Genomic DNA, 23,440 nt, shown 5'->3' on the forward strand with positions numbered 1-23,440 from the left:
CAGAAGTCGCGCCGCGCTGAGGGTGGGTGGCCAGGAGGGAGGCCGTGAGGCGGCCCAGGTGGGCGAGGGGAGGTGTTTGCGGGCGGGCGGGCGGGACGGGCCCGGATTCACCTCAGGCGGACGTGAGGAGGCGGAGCCTGCGAAAGAAGTGGGCGGGGCCCGGGGCTGGCCGCGGGGGATTGTGGGCGGGCTGGGTTTGAATGAGAAGCAGGGCGAGGAGATCGAGGGGGCGGGGCTTAGGGAGAGATGGGCGGGCCTGGGGTGGTGGGTGGAGCTAGGAATCTCAGCACGTGTGAAGGGGTGGGACCTCAGGGGTAGTTGGGGGGGGGCTAATAAGTGAGGATTAGTCCTCCCCCCGCTCATAATTGGGATTTGGGGAATATTTACATGTGGGACAGAGAAGAAGATGAGGTGAGAGTCTGGGATTGTCATAGGGTTGCCAACCTCCAGGTGGTAGCTGGAGATCTGCTGTTACAACTGATCTCCAGCCGATAGAGATCAGTTCACCTGGATAAAACGGCTGCTTTGGCTATTGAACTCTATGGCATCGAAGTCCCTCCCTTAACCCCGCCCTCCTCAGTCTCCGCCCCAAAAATCTCCCGCCGGTGGCAAAGAGGGACTTGGCAACCCTAGGTTGCCACCTCTATTGAAGATTTGGAGAGGGGGCAGAGGCTGGGACGGGGGCTTCGAGAGAGGAGGGAGCTTAGTGGGGTGTGTGTGTGTGTGTGTGTATGTGATGCTGTGGAGTTGGGGTTGCCAACCTCCAGGTGGTGGCTGTAGATCTGATGTTACCTCTGAGCTCCAGCCAATAGAGTTCAGTTCCCCTGAGAAAATGGCTGCTTTGGTGATTGGACTCTATGGTATTGAAGTCCCTCCCCTCTGCAAACCCCACGCTCCTCAGGCTCTGCCCCCAAAATCTCCAGGTGTTTCCCAATCTGGAGCTGGCGACCCTATGTAGAGTCCATCCTCCAAAGCAGCCCTCGAGTCCAGGGGAGTGGATCTCTGTAGACTGGAGACCATTTGTAATTCCAGGAGATCTCCAGACCCCACCTGGAGGTGGCAAACCCTCGGTGGGACTGCAGGCTCTCTGCTTCCTCTGGGCCCATGTGATGCTCACTCTTCTTCCCCTCGTTTTTTAGAGCAAGCTGAGACTCCTCGTCCTTCCCGGTGCGTCTGCTTCCAGCCTCTTCTCAGCCCCCTGGACAGAGTAACATGTCTGAATCCCTCCCCCCTGGCTCTCCTGGTAACCGGTCATCAAGGGATGCTTCCTTGTGACAAAGACTCAGGACTGCTGAATGCAGAACTCTTGCTGCCTTGCTGAGCGGGAGGAAGCGTTCGACCCCCTCTTCCCCTCCTCGCCTCAATGGCGGAGAAGATCACATGCCGAACTTTGAACTCTTCCATCCGCAGCGAGGACCTGCTGAGTGACATGGAGCTCCTGCCCGCCTCCATGCCCACAACTCCTGCACAGCAGGTGCCCCGTGCCCAGTCAGCCAGCCCCTTTGCTTCCAAAGTGACTACGCAGCTGTACACCTCGCTCCACCAGGGCTGGCAGGCTGAGGCTCAGGCACGATCCCACCTGGAGGCCCAACGCAGTTTGAGCTTGGCCAGGGAAAGTGAGGCTTCTGAAGTAGACCTCGATACCCTGGCAGAGGAGCTGAGCCACAAGCTTTCAACCGGCGTGGAGGCCAGTGCGTACAGGAAGGTGAGGAAAGGGAGGCCTGGGAGCTGGGGAGGGCCAGGATGCCTCCTCCCTCATTAAAACCCATTCTCCTTCCTTGCTGCAGGGTGGCGCTGCTGAGCCCCGCCACATCTCGGAGATGGAGAACGTGCGCTGCCACTTACAGAGTATGCTCCGTAGCTCCAGAGAGGCTGCCCATGGTGAGTGGTGGGCAGAGAAGGGAGGAGGACTCTCCTCTGCATGGAGGGGTGAGAAAACTCCTGGTTACTGAAGAGGGAAACCTGACTTTTTGTAATAGACTCTCTTGCAAGCAAGGCCCCTTGGCTGGCTCCTTCTGTATCGACTTGGGGCAATCTTCCATCGCTGTGCTCAAGAGTGTCACTGAGGGGTCATGGCTCAGTGGTTGGCATGCAGGAGGTCCCAGGTTCAATCCCCGGCGGCATCTCCAGTTAAAGGCAAGTAGGTGATGTGAAAGACCCGTGCCTGAGACCCTGGAGAGCCGCTGCCGGTCTGAGTAGACAATACTGACTTTGATGGACCAAGGGTCTGATTCAGTAGAAGACGGCTTCATTTGTGTACTTTCCTTCCGTCCATCCCTAGCCAGTCTTCTAGGACCTGAAGGAGGGTGGGATGAGCCATGTATTTGGGAGTGTCTGATTGACAGCTGCTTGGCCTGTACACACACACAAAACACATTCTCCATCCCCTCCTTCACTGGCCACAGGAGTCACCCTTAAAATGGATTATGTTGAGCCCCCTGGTTGCTTGCTTGCTTTTTTGTGAAAAGCAAGACGGCTATACCAACGAATGAATGACAGAACCAAAAGCAACCATGTAGAGGGGAAAAAGAATCGCTTTATTCTGTCTTACTAAAATTATTCTTGTTCCCATGCTGTTTTTTGTTTCTTTGCTGTTTTGTGGACAACCACTCGGGAGTCTGCTGAATTACAACTCAGCAGCTGCGTTTGTGCTCCTGAATTGTTAAATCAATGTGCGTGCATTGGGGAGAAACGATGCACACCGCTGGGAAAGGTGGTGGGGGCAGCAGCCCATCCCTTCGGCATTTGTTGTTTTCATTGCGGTCCTAGGAACTCCTTGAAATTGTGCCAGTGACTGTTGGTTTAAAAACCGCTGACTTGACACATTTGTTAATTTAAAGGATTTGCTTTTTGTCCCCGTGGCCCTATTCCCTCCTGGGTGGGTGGGATGCTGTTTGCTTTTTTAGTGCTTAACCAGCATCGCCTTAAAAACAAGCTCCAGAGGAGCAGCTGAGCTTGTCTGCTGCAAGAAGGCTTCTGTGGCCAGTGATGTGGATTTTCTGGGACATTTAAATAAATAATGTAACTAACATTAGCTAAGGAGGCAGATACCCCATGTGTAAGGGCTGGGGTGTGTTTGAGAGCCAGCGTGTAGTGGTTAAGACCGGTGGTTTGGAGTGGTGGACTCTAGTCTGGAGATCCTGGTTTGATTCCCCAATCCTCCACATGAGAGGTGGAGGCTAATCTGGTGAACCAGGTTGGTTGCCCACTCCAATACATGAAGCCTGCTGGGTGACCTTGGGCTAGTCACAGCTCTCTCAGCCCCACCTACCTCACAGGGTGTCTGTTATGGGGAGGGGAATGGAAGGTGATTGTAAGACAGTTTGAGTCTCCCTTAAGTGGTAGAGAAAGTCAGCATATAAAAACCAACTCTTCTTCTTATCTTTGTAGTCTATTTTTCTCACTGGGACTCCAAGCAGATTAGAAATACATTCAGCACCTTTCAGTCAATCAGCAAGCGAATTGCAAAGCATGATGGAAATCTTTGAAGCAAACTGGAAAGATCCTTGGTGCTTGTTTATTTGTTTGTTGCTTCATATCCCACATTTAGCCCATCTAACATGACTGGTTTGCAGCACTATAGCCCTGACATCTCTGGACGAACGGATTATATTCACATGTGAGGGGCAGAAAAATTTCCATGGAAAGATAGAGCAGTGGAAAATTCTTTGGAAAGTTTCCCACTGCGTATCACTTCTTGTGGCCCCTGAAAAGGCTTTTGTGGGTTGATGATACCATAAATGTGTCTGTCTTTAAGGTGCCCTGGGCTATTTTGTTTTGTTTACCCATCATTTGTCTGAGATCACCGGGTGCAGCAGTGGCACCTGTATTTGACACTGAAACGCCAGCTTGGCGGTTTGGTTTGCCTGTGCCATGGGAATAATCCTGCCTTCTGCTCAAGCGCTCTCTTTCACTCCCCTGTGCACAGCTTTTCCCCTCCCCCGCTTCAAGCCGCCTGATTCTAGGCCCCCTGGGAAAAAATGCCATGCTTGTAGCAAAACAGTCATACAGTCCTGCACTGCTTGGCTTGTTCTAAGCAGTCTGGTCTGCTGGATGTGGAAGGCAAGGGAGAGCAGTTTGGGCCCAGCGTTTGTTTGGGGATCTCGATTCTGCTCTGGCACCCCTCTAAAGCCATCCTAGATTCTGAATGGCTTCTGGGGCAGGCAGCCCGCCGTCTCCCAGCTGTGGGGGAAGAGAGCCGGTTCCATGTCCCCGTGTCCCTCAAAGCTGTGTCCAAGCTGCAGGTGACTATTCCCCTTCTCTGCCTGCAGGGGACAGCATGGCTGTGGGAACCTTCGAGCGGAAAGACAACGACTCATTTGAGAGCGACAGCACGGCTGCCCTCCTCAAGTAAGAGCGCTACGGTGGCCTGGACTGGCCTCCTGTGAGGGTTTCTTGCCAGTGGCTGGTGTGTCTGCAGGGCCAGATATTTACAGAGGGTAGCCGTGTCGGGCTGCAGTAGAAGAGCTAGAATCAAGTCCAGTAGCACTTTGACGACCAACAAGATTTCTGGGGTATGAGCTTTCGAGTCAGAGCTCCCTTTATCAGATACAAGTAGGAGTGGAGATCCCTGGCCGTTTATGCAGGGTCAATTTTGATGCTCGCTCAAAGCTCTTTTTTTAAATGTGACCTTTAAAATGCCTATTCACAGTCCCAACGCAAAAGGAGAAATTCCACTCCCCCACTTGTCTGCTCCTTTGTTCCTTCCATTAGCAACCGCTGTTTGCATAGCTAATGCTCAGCTGTGATTTTGCATGCTTCCTTGAGAGGATTCTTCGAGGCAGGGGCAGAGCAAACACAAAAAGTCGTAAAGGGGCTCTTAAGAAATGCCGTCCTGAATGATCATTCAGTGTGAAAAACCAAAAAATATGCGGGGCACTTCAGCCTGGAATGCACTGCTAATTACCAAGCATAAATGGCCCCTGAGTTCTTTTATCCCAGGCTGAAGGAGGGAGACGCGTTGCAAAGGAGACAGGATGCAGGGGTACAATACAAAATGTAATCAGTTTGGTAAGAGCAGGGGAAAGATGTTTAGGGTCAGATACCGAATCTCTTGGATAGACAGCAAGGTGAATATCAGGGACTAGCGAGGGGTTTCATTGGGGCTGGCTTGTTGATGCAACAAGATCCTTGAGATAGCGATCCCGAAGCCAGTTCTCAGACTCATGGTCTTGTGGAAGTGGTGAAGGGAAGGCTGATATGCCTTGCTGTTGTCCAGGAAAGATTTGACTGGTGGGTAGAGCTCACAGTTTTGTAAAGAAATACGGAGACCCTGTCTCCTTCCGCATGTCCCTGTGCCCAACTACGGTCCTCAGGCACCCATCTGTTGGCTCTCCCACCACTTAGGGTGGCCTTCCTGGCATCGACCAGAGGTGTGGCCTTTTCCATCGTGGCTCCGACTTTGTGGAACGGACTCCCTGAAGAGCTGAGAGGGCCCCCTCCTTGGAGATCTTCAGGAGGTGCTGTAAGGCCTGCTGTTAGCCAGGGATTTTGAGGGGAGGGGAGAGATTTGGGGTTTTCTGTTTTTTTAACTGACCATATTGTGACTTATTATCCTAAGCCACCCTGAACCACAAGGAAAGGCCACGAGGAAATGTTTTAATACATAAATACCACAAGGATATGTTTTCATAAATAAATACAGGTCATGGTACCGGGGGTGGCCGGAACAGGGGACTTGATGAGGCAGTGGTGGGGCCTGCCATTTAATGCTGCCCTAGAGGGGGAAGTAGGGATGGGCCTGGGTCTCTATCCTGCCTTTATGGGATGGAGCAATGAACAATGTGGGGGTGGGAAGGTAGAGGAACTGCAGGGGTCTTGACTGAGCCTCGCGTGTTCTGTACATTCTCTTGTTTGCCGCAGTGCCCGGCCCCTGCAAGAAATCTCGCCGGCTGGATCCGTGTCAGGCTTTGAGGAGCTGTTTCCTCGCTACACGAGCCTTCGCCTGGGCCAGATCCGCGAGTCTTATGCCGATTCCCACCTTCTGAAGGACTCCTTGGACAAGGAGCAGGCCCGGCGGAAGGTGAGAGGGGCCGGGCACTCATGCGACTGGCCTGAAAGTTTTGCAGAGGATTGTGGGAGTATGAGGGAGTGGGCAGCTTGCCAGGCTGGGACTTCGCTGCTGCTTCCTCTCCCATCGCTGCTGGAGACTGGCTTCCCTGGGAAGACGCTCCACAGAGCATGGCATCTGCCCAAAACGGAGCCTAACACACCGGCCCTGCAGTCCTGCCCCTCCCTTGCTTTTGTCCCCCAGAGCTCTTCCTGGTTACCAGGATTACTGCTCCGAATTAGGCAGCCAAAGCTTCTTGAAGGACGGACCAATATGGCTAATGGGGGGGGGGGAGAGTGGGTGCGTGTCATGTGACCTGCAACTTTAAGCAAAGCTGCTCGGCTTAGCCGGTATCATGGCCTGTAATGAGCTTTTCTTCCTCCCTTCTACATGCCCCCCCCCTTCGCCCTTACCATGGGAAGAGTCCCATCTCTGCCGAGGGAAGAGCCAAGCCAACGTCTCAGGTGGAAGCCGCTTTTGCTTCCATCCCATTCTTCACAGCCCTGCCTTTTCCTTAAATGCCAGACAAGGGGAGGCTTTGCAGAGGCAGGTCAAGATCTGGGGCTACCAGCATGGTGTAGTGGTTAAGAGCAGTGGATTGGAGCGGTGGACTCTAATCTGGAGAATCGGGTTTGATTCCCCGCTCCACATGAGCGGTGGACTATAATCTGGTGAACTGGGTTGGTTTCCCCACTCCTACACATGAAGCCAGCTGGGTGAACTTGGGCTAGTCACACTCTCTCAGCCTCACCTACCTCACAGGGTGTCTGTTGTGGGGAGGGGAAGGTGATTGTAAGCTTGTTTGATTCTCCCTTAAGTGGTAGAGAAAGTCAGCATATAAAAACCAACTTCTTGACACAGGTCGGTGGCCTCAACCCCAAAGTGGTTGCTATGGGAGGCAGAGGAAGCCCAAGTGCAGGGAGAAAAGAGGTGTAACTTTAAAAATACACTGGGAATGAGGAGTGAAAGAGAATAAAACAAACACTGTGGTGGCAACTGCTGCTGAACCAACCTTGTTTTCATCTACGCAGCCATTCAGATCTTCAGTGGCCAGTCAGAAGCCCTGCTGGGCAACAGCCCCATGTGGCCAAACCCACTTTCTAAAAACAGTTGGTGGGTGCCGGGAAAGGTGTCAGTGGGTGCCCTGGTTCCCATGGGCACCACATTGGGGACCCTGTCCTAGAAGGGAGCTGCATTGACAAGGAGCGACTTCCTCCAGGGAGGCGCTGGCGGGCCGTGCTGCAACCCGTGTGCTGCTGCAATGGGCCTGACCTTGCAGGAGCTGTGGCCGAGCCCCTTAAGCTGCTTGTCAGGGTGGGTGGAAGGCTGGCCGGCTCCTTCCCAAAGCTCCATTTAGCTCCGTAAGCCTATTAGAACACAGCCTGCCTTCCCCAGCGCTGGTGCTGCTGGGAACACAAAGAAAGCTTTCTGGCCCTTGCTGTGATCCGGGAGGTCCCCTTTTCTTTGGGTGGAAATATCTGCGGAACCAGAGGCACAAGCATCGGCTCTGTGGGGAGAGTGCATTGCCCCCTCCTCATCTGTCTCCTACAGCATTCTTTGCGCAAAGCACAATTTCAGTTTAACCTGCCTGGAAGGTGTATTTTGTGACCAGACCGCTGGTTGCAGTTGCCAAATAATGGAAAGCACTCTTGACGTGCTCACATCTTGTTCTTAAGCCAGCGTGGTGTACTGGTTAAGAGCGGTGGTTTGGAGCGGTGGACTCTAATCTGGAGAACCGGGTTTGATTCCCCACTCCACATGAGCGGTAGACGCTAATCTGGTGAAGCGGGTTGGTTTCCCCACTCCTACACATGAAGCCAGCTGGGTGACCTTGGGCCAGTCACAGCTCTCTTAGAGCTCTCTCAGCCTCACCTACCTCACGTGGTGTCTGTTGTGGGGAGGGGGAAGGAAGGTGATTGTAAGCCTGTTTTATTCTTCCTTAAGTGGTAGAGAAAGTCGGCATATGAAAACCAACTGAGAGTTCGGGGCTGAGAGAGTTCAGAGAGAATTGTGACTAGCCCAAGGTCACCCAGCTGACGCCATGTGTAGGAGTGGGGAAACAAATCCAGTTCACCAGGTTAGCGTCCACCGCTCATGTGGAGGAGTGGGGAATCAAACCCGGTTGTCCAGATCAGAGTCCACCACTCCAAACCACCGCTCTTAACCACTGCACCATGCTAGGTCTAGGAATTGGCGAACACCGTTATAGCTGGCCCTGATCCTCCTCATGGAGGAAGCGTGCATACATTTAAAAAACAACCTGAAATGAGGCAAGCCTTCCAGGACAATCCATATGGTGTGAATGCAGGTGTCTGGCATTAAGTCCTAGCTCCTCTCCCATGGATGTTAACTTCTGGGGCCCACCTCTCTAAATGCCCCCACACACACACACTTCTGTCCATTCTTCTTCTTTAACTGACACCTTGTCCACTTCCCATCCTCCTCCAGCACTGTGAGCGGCACATCCAGGCCTTGCAGAACCGCCTCCTGGAGCTACAGCAGCAGCTGGCCGTCGCCATCTCAGCAGACAAGAAGAAAGACAGCATGATCGAGCAGCTGGACAAAGTGAGGCTGGGCTGGGAGCGGGTGTGCAGAGAGGAACGGGTAGGGGCCAGGAATGGCAGGAAGTGGGCAGGGGTGGAGGAACCCAGAGCCCAGGTGGCGACAGCTGGCCATAGCCAATCAGGTCCCTGGTTCATTCTCTGGTTGTGGCACCTTCCATCCTTCTGAAAGCAACAGCCTGCCCAGCAGAACCCCAACCGGGCAGCCTGGAGCTGCTTCGAAGGAGGTGCTCGCCTCTGCATCCCGCGCAACATCCACCAGAAGCGGCTGTGGCACCCCAGGCCAAAGCAGGACCTTGAGGGCTTCCCAACCCAGCTGCACTGCCTAGCTTAATTCATAGTCTCATAGGCTGTGAGAGTTACTTGCCCTGACCTGAATGGCCCAGGCTAGCCTGAGCTCCTCAGTTCTCAGAAGCTAAGCAGGGTCGGCTCTGCTTAGTACTAAGATGGGAGACCAGCAAGGAAGTCCACGGTCTCTACTCAGAGGCAGGCAATGGCAAACCTCCTCTGTTTGTCTCTTGCCTTAGGGACCTTATGGGGTTGCCGTGTCGGCTGTGATGTGGCTGTGACTTGGTGGCATTTTTTACCACCAAAGGTTACTTGCAGGGGGCTCAGCTCTCTGCTCACCTCTGTCTAGCAGAGAAGAGGACCCCTCTGTTGACTACTTACCCAGAAATGAAGTGGAGGCTGGACAAAATTGCTTGGTAGAAGAGGTCCTGTGAACAAGTCAAGAGCTCAGGGAGTGACAGCAGTTATAGGACTGTTCTCTCAGGGCAGCTGATGCGGTGAGGAGGCTACTGGGAGCAAATTGCCTTGGAGGGATGAGAGCACAGCCCAAGCTGGCCCAGAAGGAGCTGCTTGTTTCCCTTCAGCTTATGTCTCCATCACATTTTGATCCCACCCTTCCTCTAAGGAGCTCAGGGCAGAGTACCTGGTTCTCATCCTGACAACAACCTTCTAAGGTAGGCTAGGCAGAGAGAAAACGACTGGTCACAAAGTCACATAGTGGGTTTTCATGGCAAGCGGGGACTGGAACCCAGGTCGTCCTAGTCCAACAGTGTAACCCTTACGCCCTCCATATGCAAGAGTTTGTCATTGTCTTATGGAACAGGCAAAGTGCCTGGCTTTCAGAGGAGAGAATCAGACCTAACGTCAGTCAAGGTGGGCCTTTCTGTCTGCTGCTGCTGCAAGCAAGGGGTCTCCTTGAATGTGGTGGGGCGTCCTGGGCCAGATCCATGTTGCCTTCCCTCGTTGGCCCCTGCAGTGGGTACCTGGCTGAGCTGGCTTCTCTGTCCCACAGACCCTGGCCAAGGTGGTGGAGGGCTGGAACCGGCATGAGGCTGAGCGGACAGAGACCCTCCACAGGCTGCAAACGGAGAAGGAGGCTGCGGTTCAAGCACTGAGGAGGCACAGAGAGGTCAGGCTCGGGGGCACAAGGTTTGCATGGGGCACGGGGGGTGCTGGGAGGGCCGCTATCTTCCAACAGCCTGCAATGTGGGGGGTCAGCAGTCATTAGCCCGGTGGCTTTCTGCTGCTGTGAGCTGGTGCTTTTCCTCCTTTAGAAAATGGAAGAGGCTGAAGGGCGCCTCGAAGAAGCCTTGTCCGCCCTCAGCCAGGAACAGCAAACCGCCAGCCTGTATTGCAAGCAAAAGGAGATGCTGGTAAGAGCCGCCTGCAGCTGCCCTCGGAAACTCCTAGCATGAGTGGCTGCAGCAGTTGGAGAGAGGTCTGGTGCCAGGTGTGGAGGGGCCCTGGGCAGAGGGTGTCCAGGACCCTGCTCCTCTCCTCTGCTTGCCGCTGTGACCTCCCCACTCACACCTCCCTGCCCACCTGCCCGCATTCTCCCCTGCTGCTTACCCATCCCTTCTTCTCCCACCCACTCAGTCATTTTCCATTGCTCCCAATGCTCTCACACTGTGCGTGTCACTGGAAAGGTGGGTGGTGGGTGGTAGGACACCTAACAAGCAGATGGGCTGATGGGGAGGCGAGCAGGTGGTGAGTGTTGGCACTGGGCCCTGCCAGAAGACCTGGGCCTCGGCACCTGCCCCACCTCAGGGTATGTTGGTGCTGGCCCTGGTTGGAGAGCACGCCCTTGCCTGTTAATTGGGACCTTTCTTGGAGGCCCTTCTCTGCCTCCCTGTTTTCTCGAATGTAACGCGTGGCCCTCTTGGTTGTGGCACACTAGCTGTGGAACGCTTTGCCCCAGACAGTCTCCTAAAGGTTCAGAGCTGGGAGAAAGAATATTTGTTTCCCCCAGTATTTTGTTGGTGGTTTTTCATTTATGCCCCTCCTGCTTGTGGTTTCTGTTGACCTTTCTGTTGACCTTACTAGTAGCCATGAATAGCCCTCTCACCCATGAACATGTCCTGTCCCCTCTTAAAGTTTTCCAAGTTGGCAACAGTCACCACATCCTGGGGCAGGGAGTTCCACAATTTAACTACCAGGGTGGTGGAGCGCTGGCAATTGAATGGGCTTCTGGCAGCAGTGAGCCCTGGCAAAAACCCTGGGAGCTGCCCCGCCTCAGGGTATGCTGATGCCAGCCCTGGCACCATGCCTTTGAACTGCCCATCATGGAGAGTGGGCACTAGTAGTGGCGGTTTGCCCCCTGCCCTGCTTGTGCGGGGCTAGACTGCTCTTTGCTTTGGCCCGGGGGTGGGGGGTGGCTCTTGAGTTGCAACTGACTGGTGCTTGTTCCCCTTCCCTGGGCAGGAGGAGGAGAAGGCCTCCCTGTTGCGCAGCCTGGAGGCGGAGGGGCAGCGGGTGTGCAACCTGCAGGCGGACTGGGACCTGGAGCGTCGGCAGCATGAGGCGCTGCGGGCCACGCTGGAGGAGCAGCAGCGGAGCTGGGCGCAGCGCGAGAGGCAGGCGGAGCAGCAGTGCCAGGCCCTGCAGGAGGAGAGCCGCACCCAGCTGGAGAAGGAGAAGGTGAGCCGGAGGATCCTCCTGGCTCTGCTGTCCTGTGTCCTTCCACAGGATGGATCCCTCTCCATGAACACATGAAGTTGCCTTATACTGAACCAGACCCTTGGTCCATCCGAGTCAGTCTTGTCTACTCAGACCGGCAGCGGCTCTCTAGGATCTCAGGCAGAGGTCTTTCACATCACCTACTTGCCTAGTCCCTTTAACTGGAGATGCCGGGGATTGAACCTGGGACCTTCTGCATGCCAAGCAGAGGCTCTACCACTGAGCCACAGCCCCTCCCCAGGGAGGCGCTCCTGTTCTGTGGCTGCTCAGTGAGCAGAAGCAGTGCTGAGGTTATCTTTGAAATCAGTGGGTGTGGAAGAATCCCCTTTCTGCCAGCAACCCCTGCCCCACGCTTCTGCCTGAGCATCCAGGCCAGTAAAAGTCCACAGTCCCTCTAGCAATCAGGCACCTGTCTTGCAGGTGTGTGGCCTATCCTGGGCAGGGCTGATGCTGGCTCCGCCCTGAAACTGTAGCCTTTTACCCCCTTTGCAGGAGGGCAGGTTGTGCCTCCTTTGCCATGGGTTCCCTGGTCTGGGAAGAGCTGCAGTTGATTGACAGCACAAATGGGGAGAAAAGGGAGCAGAAAACCAGACTGGTGAGTTTCGGAGGGTAGCCGTGTTGAACTGCAGTCGAAAACGAGATTCGCGTCCAGCAGCACCTTAGAGACCAACCAGATTTTGAAGGGTGTAAGCTTTTGAGAGGCAAAACTCCTTTTTGTCAGGTTGGTGAGCTGTCTCGTCCCAGTTCTCAGAGCTCTGGGGGCCGCGGCAAAAAACAGCGGTTACCTAAGAGTCCAGTTCTGATCTGCGAGTTAGGAAATACCTGTGCGGGACATCCTACGTGGCTCCTGATCTGAATTAAACATGCAATATATTGGGGAAGAGGTGCACCTAGTTTGCTCCCTCTCTTTCCTGTGGTTGATAACCCTTGCTCCAGCTTTTATTTTTAAAGTTTCTAGTCCTTAGTGATACAAGTAACAGCTTCAAACATGCTTGAGTTGTACCTGATGTGCGGGTTGTGGACTTCAGTGCCTTGGGAAGAGGGCTTCGCCTGTCCCCTGCAGCTTATGCTATCTGGTTCAGCGGCTTCCCTGTCTCTCTCTCTCTCTTTCTCCTTCCACGTTGCTTCAAACTGCTTCCTGGAAGTTTTCCAGAAGGTGCTTAAAAGAGTCGGGAGCCCTTCAGCTGCTAAGCTGAGTCTTGTGATCCAGGTTACATGTGTGAATGCCATGAGAAAGTGTGCGTTATGAAAGAGGCGGGGGTGTCACTGAAGGATTGCTTCTGTGCTGTTGTTAAACTAGCCACAAGGGTGTTAGTTAGCAAGCGGCTTCTTTCCTCCCTTTTAAGGTTATCACCTGCTTTCCTTCAACAGCTGTGTGGCTGGCAGCCGTTCAACAGCTGAGGCCCTTTCTGATCCATGTCTCCATGTGAAACCAAGCTTTGCTTGTTGAATCATTTTTATTATTTTTTTGTGTATCATTTTTATAAAGGGTTTAGAGCTGTAGTAAAATGGGACGGCTCAGAAGATCACGTCTATCTCACGAAGGGAGCTCTGACTCTCAAGAGCTCATACCCCAAACATTTTGATGGTCTCTAAGGTGCTGCCGGACTCGAATCTAACTAGTCTAATACCATGTTTATTGTACATATTATGTCCCTTTTTACTACAGTGTCCTCTGACTTTGTATCCCCTTTTCTTCATTGAGGTATGTCGTGCCTCAGACAGCCCTTGTCCTGTTAGATTGTTTTTTTTTGTTTGCATTGCTGTTCCGTTTTGTTGTTGTTGTTGCAGTCCCATAGCATTGTTTAGTGGAGGTCTTTGCTCTCTGATTGAATTGCTTTTGCACCCCGCCTGGAATCTCAGCGAGAAAGGCGGGCTGTAGGTTAAGTTAATTCTTACTAAAATGAAACTGCTCATTTGGCCCAGCGGCCTTGAGCAGTATGATTAAGTTAAGAATAAAGCCAGAAGAAACCTGGCCAGAGATGGAGAGCCACGCATTCACGTCTGTTCATCTTTTTTCTCTCCTGCCACTGGTTTTTATGAACCCGTGCCACCTCCCCAGTCTGGATTCAAACTCTTACAGATCGGCACAGGGGAAAATTGTGGTCCGTGAAGAAATTTTGTGGGGGAAGAGTGGTGGCCAAACCGCGCAGGAGTCTTTAAAGACTTGCACATTTTTTAGTCTCGGCATAAGTTCCTGTGGGCTATGAAGGGAGCTCCAGAGTCTCCGAGGTGCCGAGAGCTTGTTTGTGAAAGAGCCACTGCTGAAAGGCTGGCTCAACCTTGCTTGGACTGTGTTATCTGCAGCTCTGGCCCCCACCTCTTTGAACAGCTTGCTCCTGGAAACGATACTCTCTTCTAGGGGGCCGTTCCCAAGGGGAGGCATGAGCAGCAGGGCCTTCTGGTTTGCCCCCCCTCCCTTGATCTCAAAGGGGAACAATGCAGGGATCCGATTTCCCTGGCTAATTTTTAAAATGCTGTAACTTGGCTGATTGTCAAGAGAGTGTTGTGAATGGAGTTAGGGCCAGCCAGTGGGGAAAGGTTTTCTCCTAGATCAGGGATGGGGAACCTCAGGCCCTAACTCCATTTTTTGTGGCCCTCGGGAGCTCCAGGGCCCTGCCACGGAGGCGCAGCACAGGGCGGCCCTCCCTGAGGGTGTTCCTGGGGCCACGGCTTGCAGGGGCGCTGCGGCGCCCTTTGGACCTCCTCTTGCCGACTGATGGCTGTTGGTCGCCGAGAGGAGGGGGAGGGATGCTTCCCCCAGGGCTGCCCCCTATAGCCTCAGCATGCAGGAATGCCGGGGCACACTGTAAGCCCCTCTTGCTGCCTGTCGGCTGTTGAGCAGCAAGAGGGAGGGGGGAAAGAGACCCGCGGCAGAGCATGTGTGCAGGAGCCGATCAGGCTTCGGGGGGCCTTTTGTGGACTCTGGGGGTGGGAGGGCATGGAGCCTGGGGCCAGGTCGCGTGGGGCTGGTGTGTGTGTGTGGGGGGAAGGCTTTTCTCTCTCCTTCACTTTCTGTCTCTTTCTTTGTCTGTTTCCCTCCGTTCTTTTCTTTCTCCCCCTCTTTCCATTTCTTTCTCCCTTTTCTTCTTTCTCTGTTTTCCTTCCTTCCTCCCTTGCTGATCGACTGCGGGCTGCGCCCCCCTGGCGCCTCGTTTGCTCGGGCCCACCGCTGGCTGCCCTCCCGCCTGGGGGGGGAGCAGGGCGCCCTCCAGGCCTTCTTTGTGTGGCCTCCCCTGGGGTTGCCAACCTCCAGGTGGTGGCCGGAGACCTGGCAACCCTAGCCTCTCCACCCCACCGGGAAATCTACACCTGGTATGGCCCCCGAATGATGTTATAACTGTGCAAATGGCCCTTGGCAGGAAAAAGGTTCCCCACCCCTGTCCTAGATGGTTCATCTAGGGTCATCTAGTCCAACCCACTGCACAATGCAGAAAATTCACAACTACCTCCCCCCACACCCCCAGTGACCCACACTCCATGCCCAGAAGATGGTCAAGATGCCCTCCCTCTCATCATCTGCCTAAGATCATAGAATCAGCATTGCTGACAGATGGCCATCTAGCCTCTGCTTTAAATCCTCCAGGGAAGGAGAGCTCACCACCTTTCGAGGAAGCCTGTTCCACTGAGGAACCTCTTTAATTTTTAGAAGGTTCTTCCTAATGTTTAGATGCATCTTGCCTCGTTTTGCTAATGTTTAGACGCATCTTGCCTCGTTTCGCTTGAGTGACTAAGTAGCAGCTGCAGCCCAAGGGGGGTGGGGGATCGCTTTGGGAGGGGCTGTAGCTCAGTGGCAGAGCATCTGCTTAGTATGCAGAAGATCCTAGGTTCAATCCCAGCGTCTCCAATTAAAGGGATCAGGTTGTAGGAGATGTGAATAACCTCTGCCCGAGACCCTGGAGAGCTAGCGGTCTGGCCCAGTACAAGATGACTTCATATCCTCCTTGTTGCTGCTTAAACCTGGGTGTCATCCCAGGGCAAAAGCAGGCAGCTGATCATCCCACAAGGCTGGGGGGCCTGAGCGTCCTCCATCAGTTCAGTCCCCAAGAGGAGGGCTCTCTCCTATCAGCCTCTGCATGAAAGAGAGGAGGGTCAGGGCCCCACGGGCATGCCAGCTGCCAGGGGGCTTCCGCTAAAATGCCTCCGCTTAAAAACCTCCAGGGAAGGTTTCCACCTCCAGAGGAAGCCTGTTCCACTGAGGAACCGCTCTAAAGCATGCTCAGCAGGAGAAGCCAGCTGGCACGGCTTGCAGGTTGCCGTTTTTTCCATGTCTAGAACAGGTGAATGTGGGTGCCCGGCTGCTTCTCTTACCCCCCTCTCCGCTCCCATCTAGGCCATTGCCCAGCGAGAGGCCCAGAAGTCAGCCGATGCCCAGCGCGTTCTGGTTTCGGTGCAGACGGAAGTGCAGGGCCTGGAGAGTGAGCTGGAAGCCATGCGTCGAGAGCGGGACGGCCTGAAGATGGAGATGAGTTTGGTCAAGGTGGGCGTGGGGAGTGCGGGATGGGACCTCACGCTTTGGGGTGGGGAGGGCAAAGTCGGGGCAGGAGTCTTCTCCACAACGCACTACGAGTTGCATGGAAAGGGAGACTTTTGATTGCTACAATTTCTCCCCCCACCTCACACACATTCCCTGGCTGCAGATAGTCAAATGACCAAAAGCCCTGTTCCAAATGCAATCGTATGGCCTATTTCTGCTGGAACGGCGTGGCTTTCAGCTTACTTTTGAGCCTTGAAGCGGGGCCCTGGTGAACTTCTTGAAGAAGAAGAAGAGTTGGTTTTTATATGCCAACTTTCTCTACCACTTAAGGAAGAATCAAACCAGCTTACGATCACCTTCCCTTTCCCTCCCCACAACAGAAACCCTGTGTGGTAGGTGGGGCTGAGAGAGTGTGACTAGCCCAAGGTCACCCAGATGCCTTCATGTGCAGGAGTGGGGAAACAAATCCAGTTCACCAGATTAGCCTCCGCCGCTCATGTGGAGGAGTGGGTAATCAAACCTGGTTCTCCAGATCAGAGTCCACTGCTCCAAACCACCCCTTTTAACCATTACACCACACTGGCTGTAGGGACTAGGGATGTTTCCAGTGGAGCACTTGAGGATCGAACTCAACGGGCTCTTCTCCCTCCTGCCAGGCACGTTATGAGTCCCAGAAGGTAAAACTGGAGTCGGAGCTGAAGGTGGTTTTGGAACAGCAGGTGACGGAGCGGCTGGCGGAGGTTCACGAGGAGAGCTTGCGCCAGATGAGCACCATGCGGGAACAGCACAGGTGGGAGAGGCTTCTGGGTCCAGGACAGCCCCTGTCTGCAAATGCCTCTGCCTCTTAGGGCTCTCTGCCCTGTCTGGCTCTTGGTTTCTCCCCAGGTCTTTTGGACGTTGACTCTTCCTGCTCCTCTGAATGCCTTGGCTTTCCTTTCCTGTCCTCTCCCTTTCTCGTGAATATCCTGCTCAGCCTTCACACACACCCCAACCCTAGCTTTTTCACCAGGGGTTTCTGGCCCGTTCCTCAAGGTCTCTGCAAAAACGAGGGTTAGGAACCTGCTTCTTTCTTAGTTTAAAAGTCAAGGTCCCACTATTGTTTTTATTACATCATTGGTTTTAGCTGTAAGAAAGACAGACTTTAAATGAAGTTAATATAAATGAAATACTATCTAGAATGATGAACATGTACAACAGTAGCCGTGTATATTTCCTGCGTTTGTGTCCAATGGCTTCTCCTGTCACCCCTCCCCTTCCTGTGGTTTCTGAAGCAGGAACAACCTGCACGTGTCCTTTTGTTGGGAGGGGTCCAGTTTTGCTGGCCTGAGGCCCCACCCCCCGCAGTTGCCTTCAGGGGAGTGTGGTTTCTCATTTCTCCTCTTCCCCCTCTTTCCCCCGACAGGAAGCAGCTGATGGACCTCGGCAGCCACCACGAGAAAGAGCTGGCCAGCCAGCTGGCCCAGTTCAAATCCGACCTGGCAGAGCGGGATGAACGGCACCGGCAGCTCATTGAGGACTATGAGGACAGGTACTTGTCCAGGACGGGTGCCTCTGCTGGTTCTTCAGGGGAGGGGCCCTGGCTCAGTGGTAGAGCATCTGCTTGGCATGCTGAAAGTCCCAGGTTGAATCCTTTGCATCTCCAGTTAAAGGGACTAGGCAGGTAGGTGATGTGAAAGACCTCTGCCTGAGACCCGGGAGAGCCGCTGCCGGTCTGAGTAGACAAGACTGACTTTGATGGACCGAGGGTCTGATTCAGTATAAGGCAGCTTCATGTGTTCATGAGGAAAGGCATGATGTCAGTGTTTTAGTAAATAAATTATGAGTTGCCCTGGAGATCATTTTGGGTCAAAAAAGGCGGAGGAGAAATAAGTAAGTGGTAACCCTGAAGTGGCTTCTTGGGATGATGAAGAAGAAGTGTTGGTTTTTATATGCCGGCTTTCTCTACCACTTGCAGGAGAATCAAACCAGCTTACAATCACCTTCCCTTCCCCTCCCCACAACAGACACCCTGTGAGGTAGGTGGGACTGAGAGAGCTTTGACTAGCCCAAGGTCACCCAGCTGGCTTCGTGTGTAGGAGTGGGGAATCAAACCATGTTCTCCAGATCAGCCTCCGCCACTCATGTGTAGGAGTGGGGGAATCAAACCCTGTTCTCCAGATCAGACTCCACCGCTCCAAACCACCTCTTTTAACCACTACGCCACACTGGCTGGATGGGGAAATGGCTTCCTTGCCCCGGGTCCTGTCACCGCAGTGGCTTTCTCAACCCCCTCCAGGATATCCCGGCAGCAGGAAGAGATGCGGGAGCTGCAGGCCAAGTGTCGGCGGCTGGAAGCACAGCGCGCGGAGATGGCCAGCCAGTTCCAGGCCATGATGCACGCGCACTGGAACGAGGCCCTGCGCCTCTTTGCCTGCGTCTCTCCCAAGCCCTGCGCCAAGGATCCACAGCAGGTGAGGGGCTTTTGCCGGGCTTGCTCGTCACTTTATTTAAACTGATTTTTTTTACTGTTACTGTAAACCTTCTTGAACCCTGAGGAGAAGCAGGATATAAATATTTTAAATGTTGTAATAAATATGTCAACGGGAAACAGACCTCTCACCCAGCACACCCTGCTCTGAGTTCGAATCTTGCCCCTGCTTTTTTTTTTTTTTTTTTTTTTTTAAGCTTTATTTGTACCCGGCCTCTCTCCCCAATGGGACCCAAAGTGGTGTACATCCTTCTCCTCTCCTCCATTTTACCCCCTCAACAAACCTGTGAGGTAGGTTGGAGTGAGAAGTGGGTGACTGGCCCAGAGTCACCCAGCAAGCTTCCATGGCCAAGTGGGGATTCGAACCTGGGTCTCCCAGATCCTAGTCTGACCCTCTTGCCACTTCACTGTGTGATGTTGCAGGTGGCAGGGTGTTGCCTGCTGACAAACTGGTGGGTTGGTGGGTTAGTTTTTCTCCTTTCCCTAGATTTAACAGCCACTGGCTATCCATCAACCACTTCACACTTTAAAAAGGGGGAATTGAAATGTGATTTTTCCTTGACACTATAAAGAGAAAGGTTGCCACATCTCTCACACAATTGACCGATCTATTTGGCAACAGATAACGCAGTATCCTCTTCTCAGAAAGCATCTTTAGCTTATCCAGGGAGTGATATATTTATTTCGGGCAATATTATTTTATGGACATGCTAAAACAATGTAGTTTTGTAGTTTTTAAGTTTTAAATTGGGATTTTATTGTTTTAAATTTAGATTTTGTGGTTAATTTTATTATTGATGTATTAATGTTTGCGTATGATGTTAACCGCCCTGAGCCGGCTTCACCTGGGGAGGACAGGCTATAAATCACCAAATAAATAAATAAATAAATAAATAAATAAATGTGGGCTAGGGAGTCTATTTGATCTGGACAAAATGAGCATTTTCGTTCTGCAGTAATTTTATTGTATCGCCCTATGTCTCGGCTGAGTCTAGGGCATTACATCTCGCCAATAAGAAAGCTCGTCTGAACTTATACATTTCTAACCAGCGAAAATAGCCTGGCTAGGAGAAAGTTCTGTTGAAGGGTATCTGGAAGAAGCGAGGTGAGGTGTGTTAGTTTTAACCCTTTGCTGTGTTCTCCTAGGATGGTCCCTTGAACCCGGGCCCTGCTTCGGAAGTGGAGTGCCTTCAGCTCTTGGAGCATCTTAAGAAGGACCAGAAGGGGGAATCCCTCAGGAGTAGTCAGGGCACGGGGGACTGCAAGGGGGCAGGATGGACCCAGGCCTTGCCCCGACAGCCCGTAGCTCAGCTCAGCGCCCTGCAGGGGTCCTCAGAAGGCCCCGAGAAGTCCCTGCTGGGTCCTTACCGGCCCTTCCTGCCCCTGCTTCCCGACACGGGGCGCCTCTCGACGGAGTTCAGCCACATCCTCAACTGCAGCGTTCTCAGCCAGCAGGGCTTCCAGCCGCTGGAGCCACAGATGGACCACATGGGAGCCGTGGCAGGTGGGGGAGGGGGGGCACTTATCCCTCCCTCTTGGAAAAAAATCCCACTACTCTCCAGCAGCAATTTTGTATGCGGTGGATGGATCAGCCCTGTGGGGGAGGGAGGTTTGGGCCCCACTGATCAGGAGGAAATCAGCAAGTAAATATTGTAATTATTTAAAAAATTTCGTTCTTTCTCCCCCCCCCCCTAAAAAAAAGGCAGCAGGGGAGGGGAATTAAAAACCCAGTAACTAATTTTAAAAAGAGAGCGAAAAAGGGGGAAAACCCTGTATATAGAGAGTAGAAATAAAAATATAATAGTAATGGCAGATCTACACATAAGCTTCTATAAATGGTTTCCAAATATGTCCCAAAAATACATTCATACACAACTGCAATCTACATGCCATAAGCTGAAACATTGATATAAAGTTGTGAGGTCCTTCATTTATTGGTATACAGGAGGTGGGCATTTATCTCCAGTATTGTAATACAGGTCTTTTAGTTGCAGTAAGGGCACGGAGGGTCCATTTCCGTTGACCATTGGTTAGCCTCCAAGAGATGGGCAGATTGTTTAAAATATGCTTTGGGTGTGTCCAGTCATTTGGTTTTTCTGGGAGGAAGTTACTTTTGAGGATGTTTATGTACTTTTAAACTAGCAAGTGAATAGAAGGTCTTGTGTATGTGTGTCTGTCATCAATGCCCTTCTCTGTGTGTGAGCTGACTTTGGGGACGGGCTTTTGCCTAAAATTGGGGGGGGGGGCAACCTTCCTGGTTGACCTGGTGCTTCAATGTGGGCCTCCTGGCTTTCTCTTCCCCCCTGCCCCCCCACCCCCAATTTTAGGCCTGACTCTCCACTCTGAGAACTTGGCCGAGCATCCGTTCACCGATGACACCGATGAGACGATCGCAGAGGTGGTGGGAAGCGAGGGTGACACCCCCCAGCACAGCAGCTTGGAGAGCGGAGGCCGGCCCTTCCAGCCTGATTTGCAGCACTACGTGCGCCTGGTAGGTGTCATTCAATGCATTTCTGTCCCCTCCTGTTCCAGCCGGGGGGCCTCAATTGCAGCCCTTGCAGGTGGCATTGACCTGAATCGCCCTTCCTGCTAGCTAGAGGAAGGTCTTGGCTTGTGTCGGAGCAAAATCCAAAGCGTTGGGTAACACTAGCATGATGTCCTCTAGGGCGGCCATCTTGTCTCCTCTGGCTGGCAGCCGCTTTTCAAGTACGGAGGGAGGGAAGAGCCTTTCCCGAAACCTGCTGTTCGTGATTAAACTGGAGATGCCAGTTCCTGGGCCTGGGTTGCTTCTGCGTGCAAAGCAGGTACTCTTTAATAGTTGCGGTCCCACATATCTTGGCTCCTGCCTGCCTTTGCCTTCTAGCTGCTGGAGCAGTCTGCCAATGAAAACTGCGCTCAGAAGCAAGAGGGATTTTCGGGGGAACACCCACCACACCTCACAGAACAGGCGCAGATGGGTAAGAGCCCAACCCTTTCCTCTTGGCTGGCAGTCCCCGGCCCTTGCAGTGTGCCGGGCCTTGTAAGCTCAGCCATGTGTGGATGGCGGCCCATGGGATGTTGGGATCGCACAGGCTTGGAGGGCGGTAGGCGTCCTCCAGTCAGGCCATGGAGAGCATCAGGGGCGCAGAAAGGCGCGTCAGGCCTGGCTTCAAGGCTGAAGGGCCGGGCGGCTCACCACACAACTTCTTAGCCCTCTAAAACTTCCTTCCTAGGCACGTCTCTATCCTATCACGATCGGTCCACGGCCCTCTGGGATCCCATGCGTGCCTCTGTCAGCACCATTCGAATCCAGCCCGCCAGCAACGCTGCCGTCCACAAAACCAAAGTTCCCTTGTCCAAAGCTGGGGTGGCCTACGTTGGCTTGGAAGCCTCCAGCGCTCAGAAGCAGAACCCTGGTGCGTGGTCTACTCTTACCTGGCAAGTGGTGGCCAAGCTCGTTGGTATACAAGCTCTGTTGGCTGGCCTTGACTACTCATTAATCTCTCTCCCCCCACTCTCTCATTTCCTTCACAGTGCACGAAGGGGGAATCCTGTCTCCCAGACAAGTGGCCGAAGTTTCGCGCCTGTTGAAACAGCACCAGGCCAAGGGGAAGCTGGTGCCTTCCACTGAAGAGCTGTATGGATATTTGCATAGGTAAGAGCAAAGCATGGGCCGGCCCTGGTTCGTGCTGGGATGAGAGACCGCCAAGGTTGCTTTGCAGGAGCAGGCAGTGGCAAACCACCCCTGAACGTCTCTTGCCTGAAAAACCCTACAGGGTCACCCTTAAGCTAGCGTGGTATAGTGGTTAAGAGCGGTGGTTGGGAGCGGTGGAGTCTGATCTGGAGAACTGGGTTTGATTCCCCACTCCTCCGTGTGAGCGGCGGAGGCTAATCTGGTGAACTGGATTTGTTTCTCCACTCCTCCACATGAAGCCAGCTGGGTGACCTTGGGCTAGTCACAGCTCTCTCAGCCTCACCTACCTCACAGGGTGTCTGTTGTGGGGAGGGGAAGGGAAGGTGATTGCATGCCAGTTCGATTCTTCTTTAGGTGGTAGAGAAAGTCGGCATATAAAAACTAACTCTTCTTCTTAAGTCGGCTGCGACTTGACGGCACTTTTCACCACCATATTTTAGTTTGGGTTTTAGTTGGTTTTATGATGTCCTTCTACAATGATCTTTTTTTTTTTTTAAATTGTTAGCCGCCTTGGTGGCCCTGATTGAGCAGAAAGGCGGGATATAAATTTAGTAAATAAAACATCGGACCAGACCGGGGAGAGAAGGATTTGGGGATCAAGACCCCTGCTTTCTGTTTCTGAGGCCGCATTCCCGTCTTCCTCAACTTTAATTTTCTCTTCTCCAGCTCAGAAATGAAAGGCGATGAAAATATGCACACACGACGGAGCTTCGATTCCAGGTTGGCAGAAGCTGCGAGGAAAGAGGTGGGTGTATTGGTTGCTTTTGGGGCTGGGTATCTCGGAGAAGCGTCAGGGTGGCATTGTGGGGAGGAGTTTGTTCCTGAGCCGTAAGAAGAGCAGGCCCCGTGCCTCTTCAGTGGCTTGCCTGGTGTCTCATCGCTTTTCTCTGCTCCCCTCCCCAGGTGGCCCCCACTCGGCGGGTGGGCCTTAGCCGGGAGAGGCCTCACTCTGCCCCCAAAGCCGGGAAGAAACCCTCTGGTGTACCGACCTCAAATGTCCGCCACAGCAAGGGAGGAGGTGTGTGGAGATGAGCTTCCTGTTGTTGCTCCTTCCCACGGTTATCCCGTTTTTTAAGTGCCTGGACTGATTGGATGTCTGAGGGGAAACGCGGCCCCAACTTGGAGTCGAAACTATGACTCAACCATGATAATTCAATTCAGCGAAGACTTCTGGGTGATGAGGCAGGATTTCCCATGCTTTGAAGCAGTTTGATTTGAAGTGTATGTGTTGGGGTGTGTCTTTCAGAGA

General features: G+C 53.2%; 1 protein-coding gene across 1 annotated transcript; it reads left to right on the forward strand.

Moving 5' to 3' along the window:
• Positions 1-1,295: 1,295 nt before the first annotated feature.
• Positions 1,296-23,223, forward strand: CNTROB (centrobin, centriole duplication and spindle assembly protein). The gene is given in 19 exon segments (XM_056863631.1): positions 1,296-1,325; positions 1,328-1,705; positions 1,788-1,881; positions 4,272-4,350; positions 5,863-6,022; positions 8,498-8,614; positions 9,911-10,027; positions 10,173-10,271; positions 11,320-11,535; positions 15,908-16,054; positions 16,708-16,841; positions 17,454-17,579; positions 18,327-18,501; positions 19,665-20,022; positions 20,846-21,009; positions 21,382-21,475; positions 21,731-21,913; positions 22,032-22,153; positions 23,095-23,223. Coding segments are annotated over 19 exon segments (2,922 nt in total).
• The last annotated feature ends 217 nt before the right edge of the window (positions 23,224-23,440 follow it).

This window comes from Euleptes europaea, chromosome 18 (assembly GCF_029931775.1).
Source record: "Euleptes europaea isolate rEulEur1 chromosome 18, rEulEur1.hap1, whole genome shotgun sequence".
NCBI lineage: Eukaryota > Metazoa > Chordata > Lepidosauria > Squamata > Sphaerodactylidae > Euleptes > Euleptes europaea.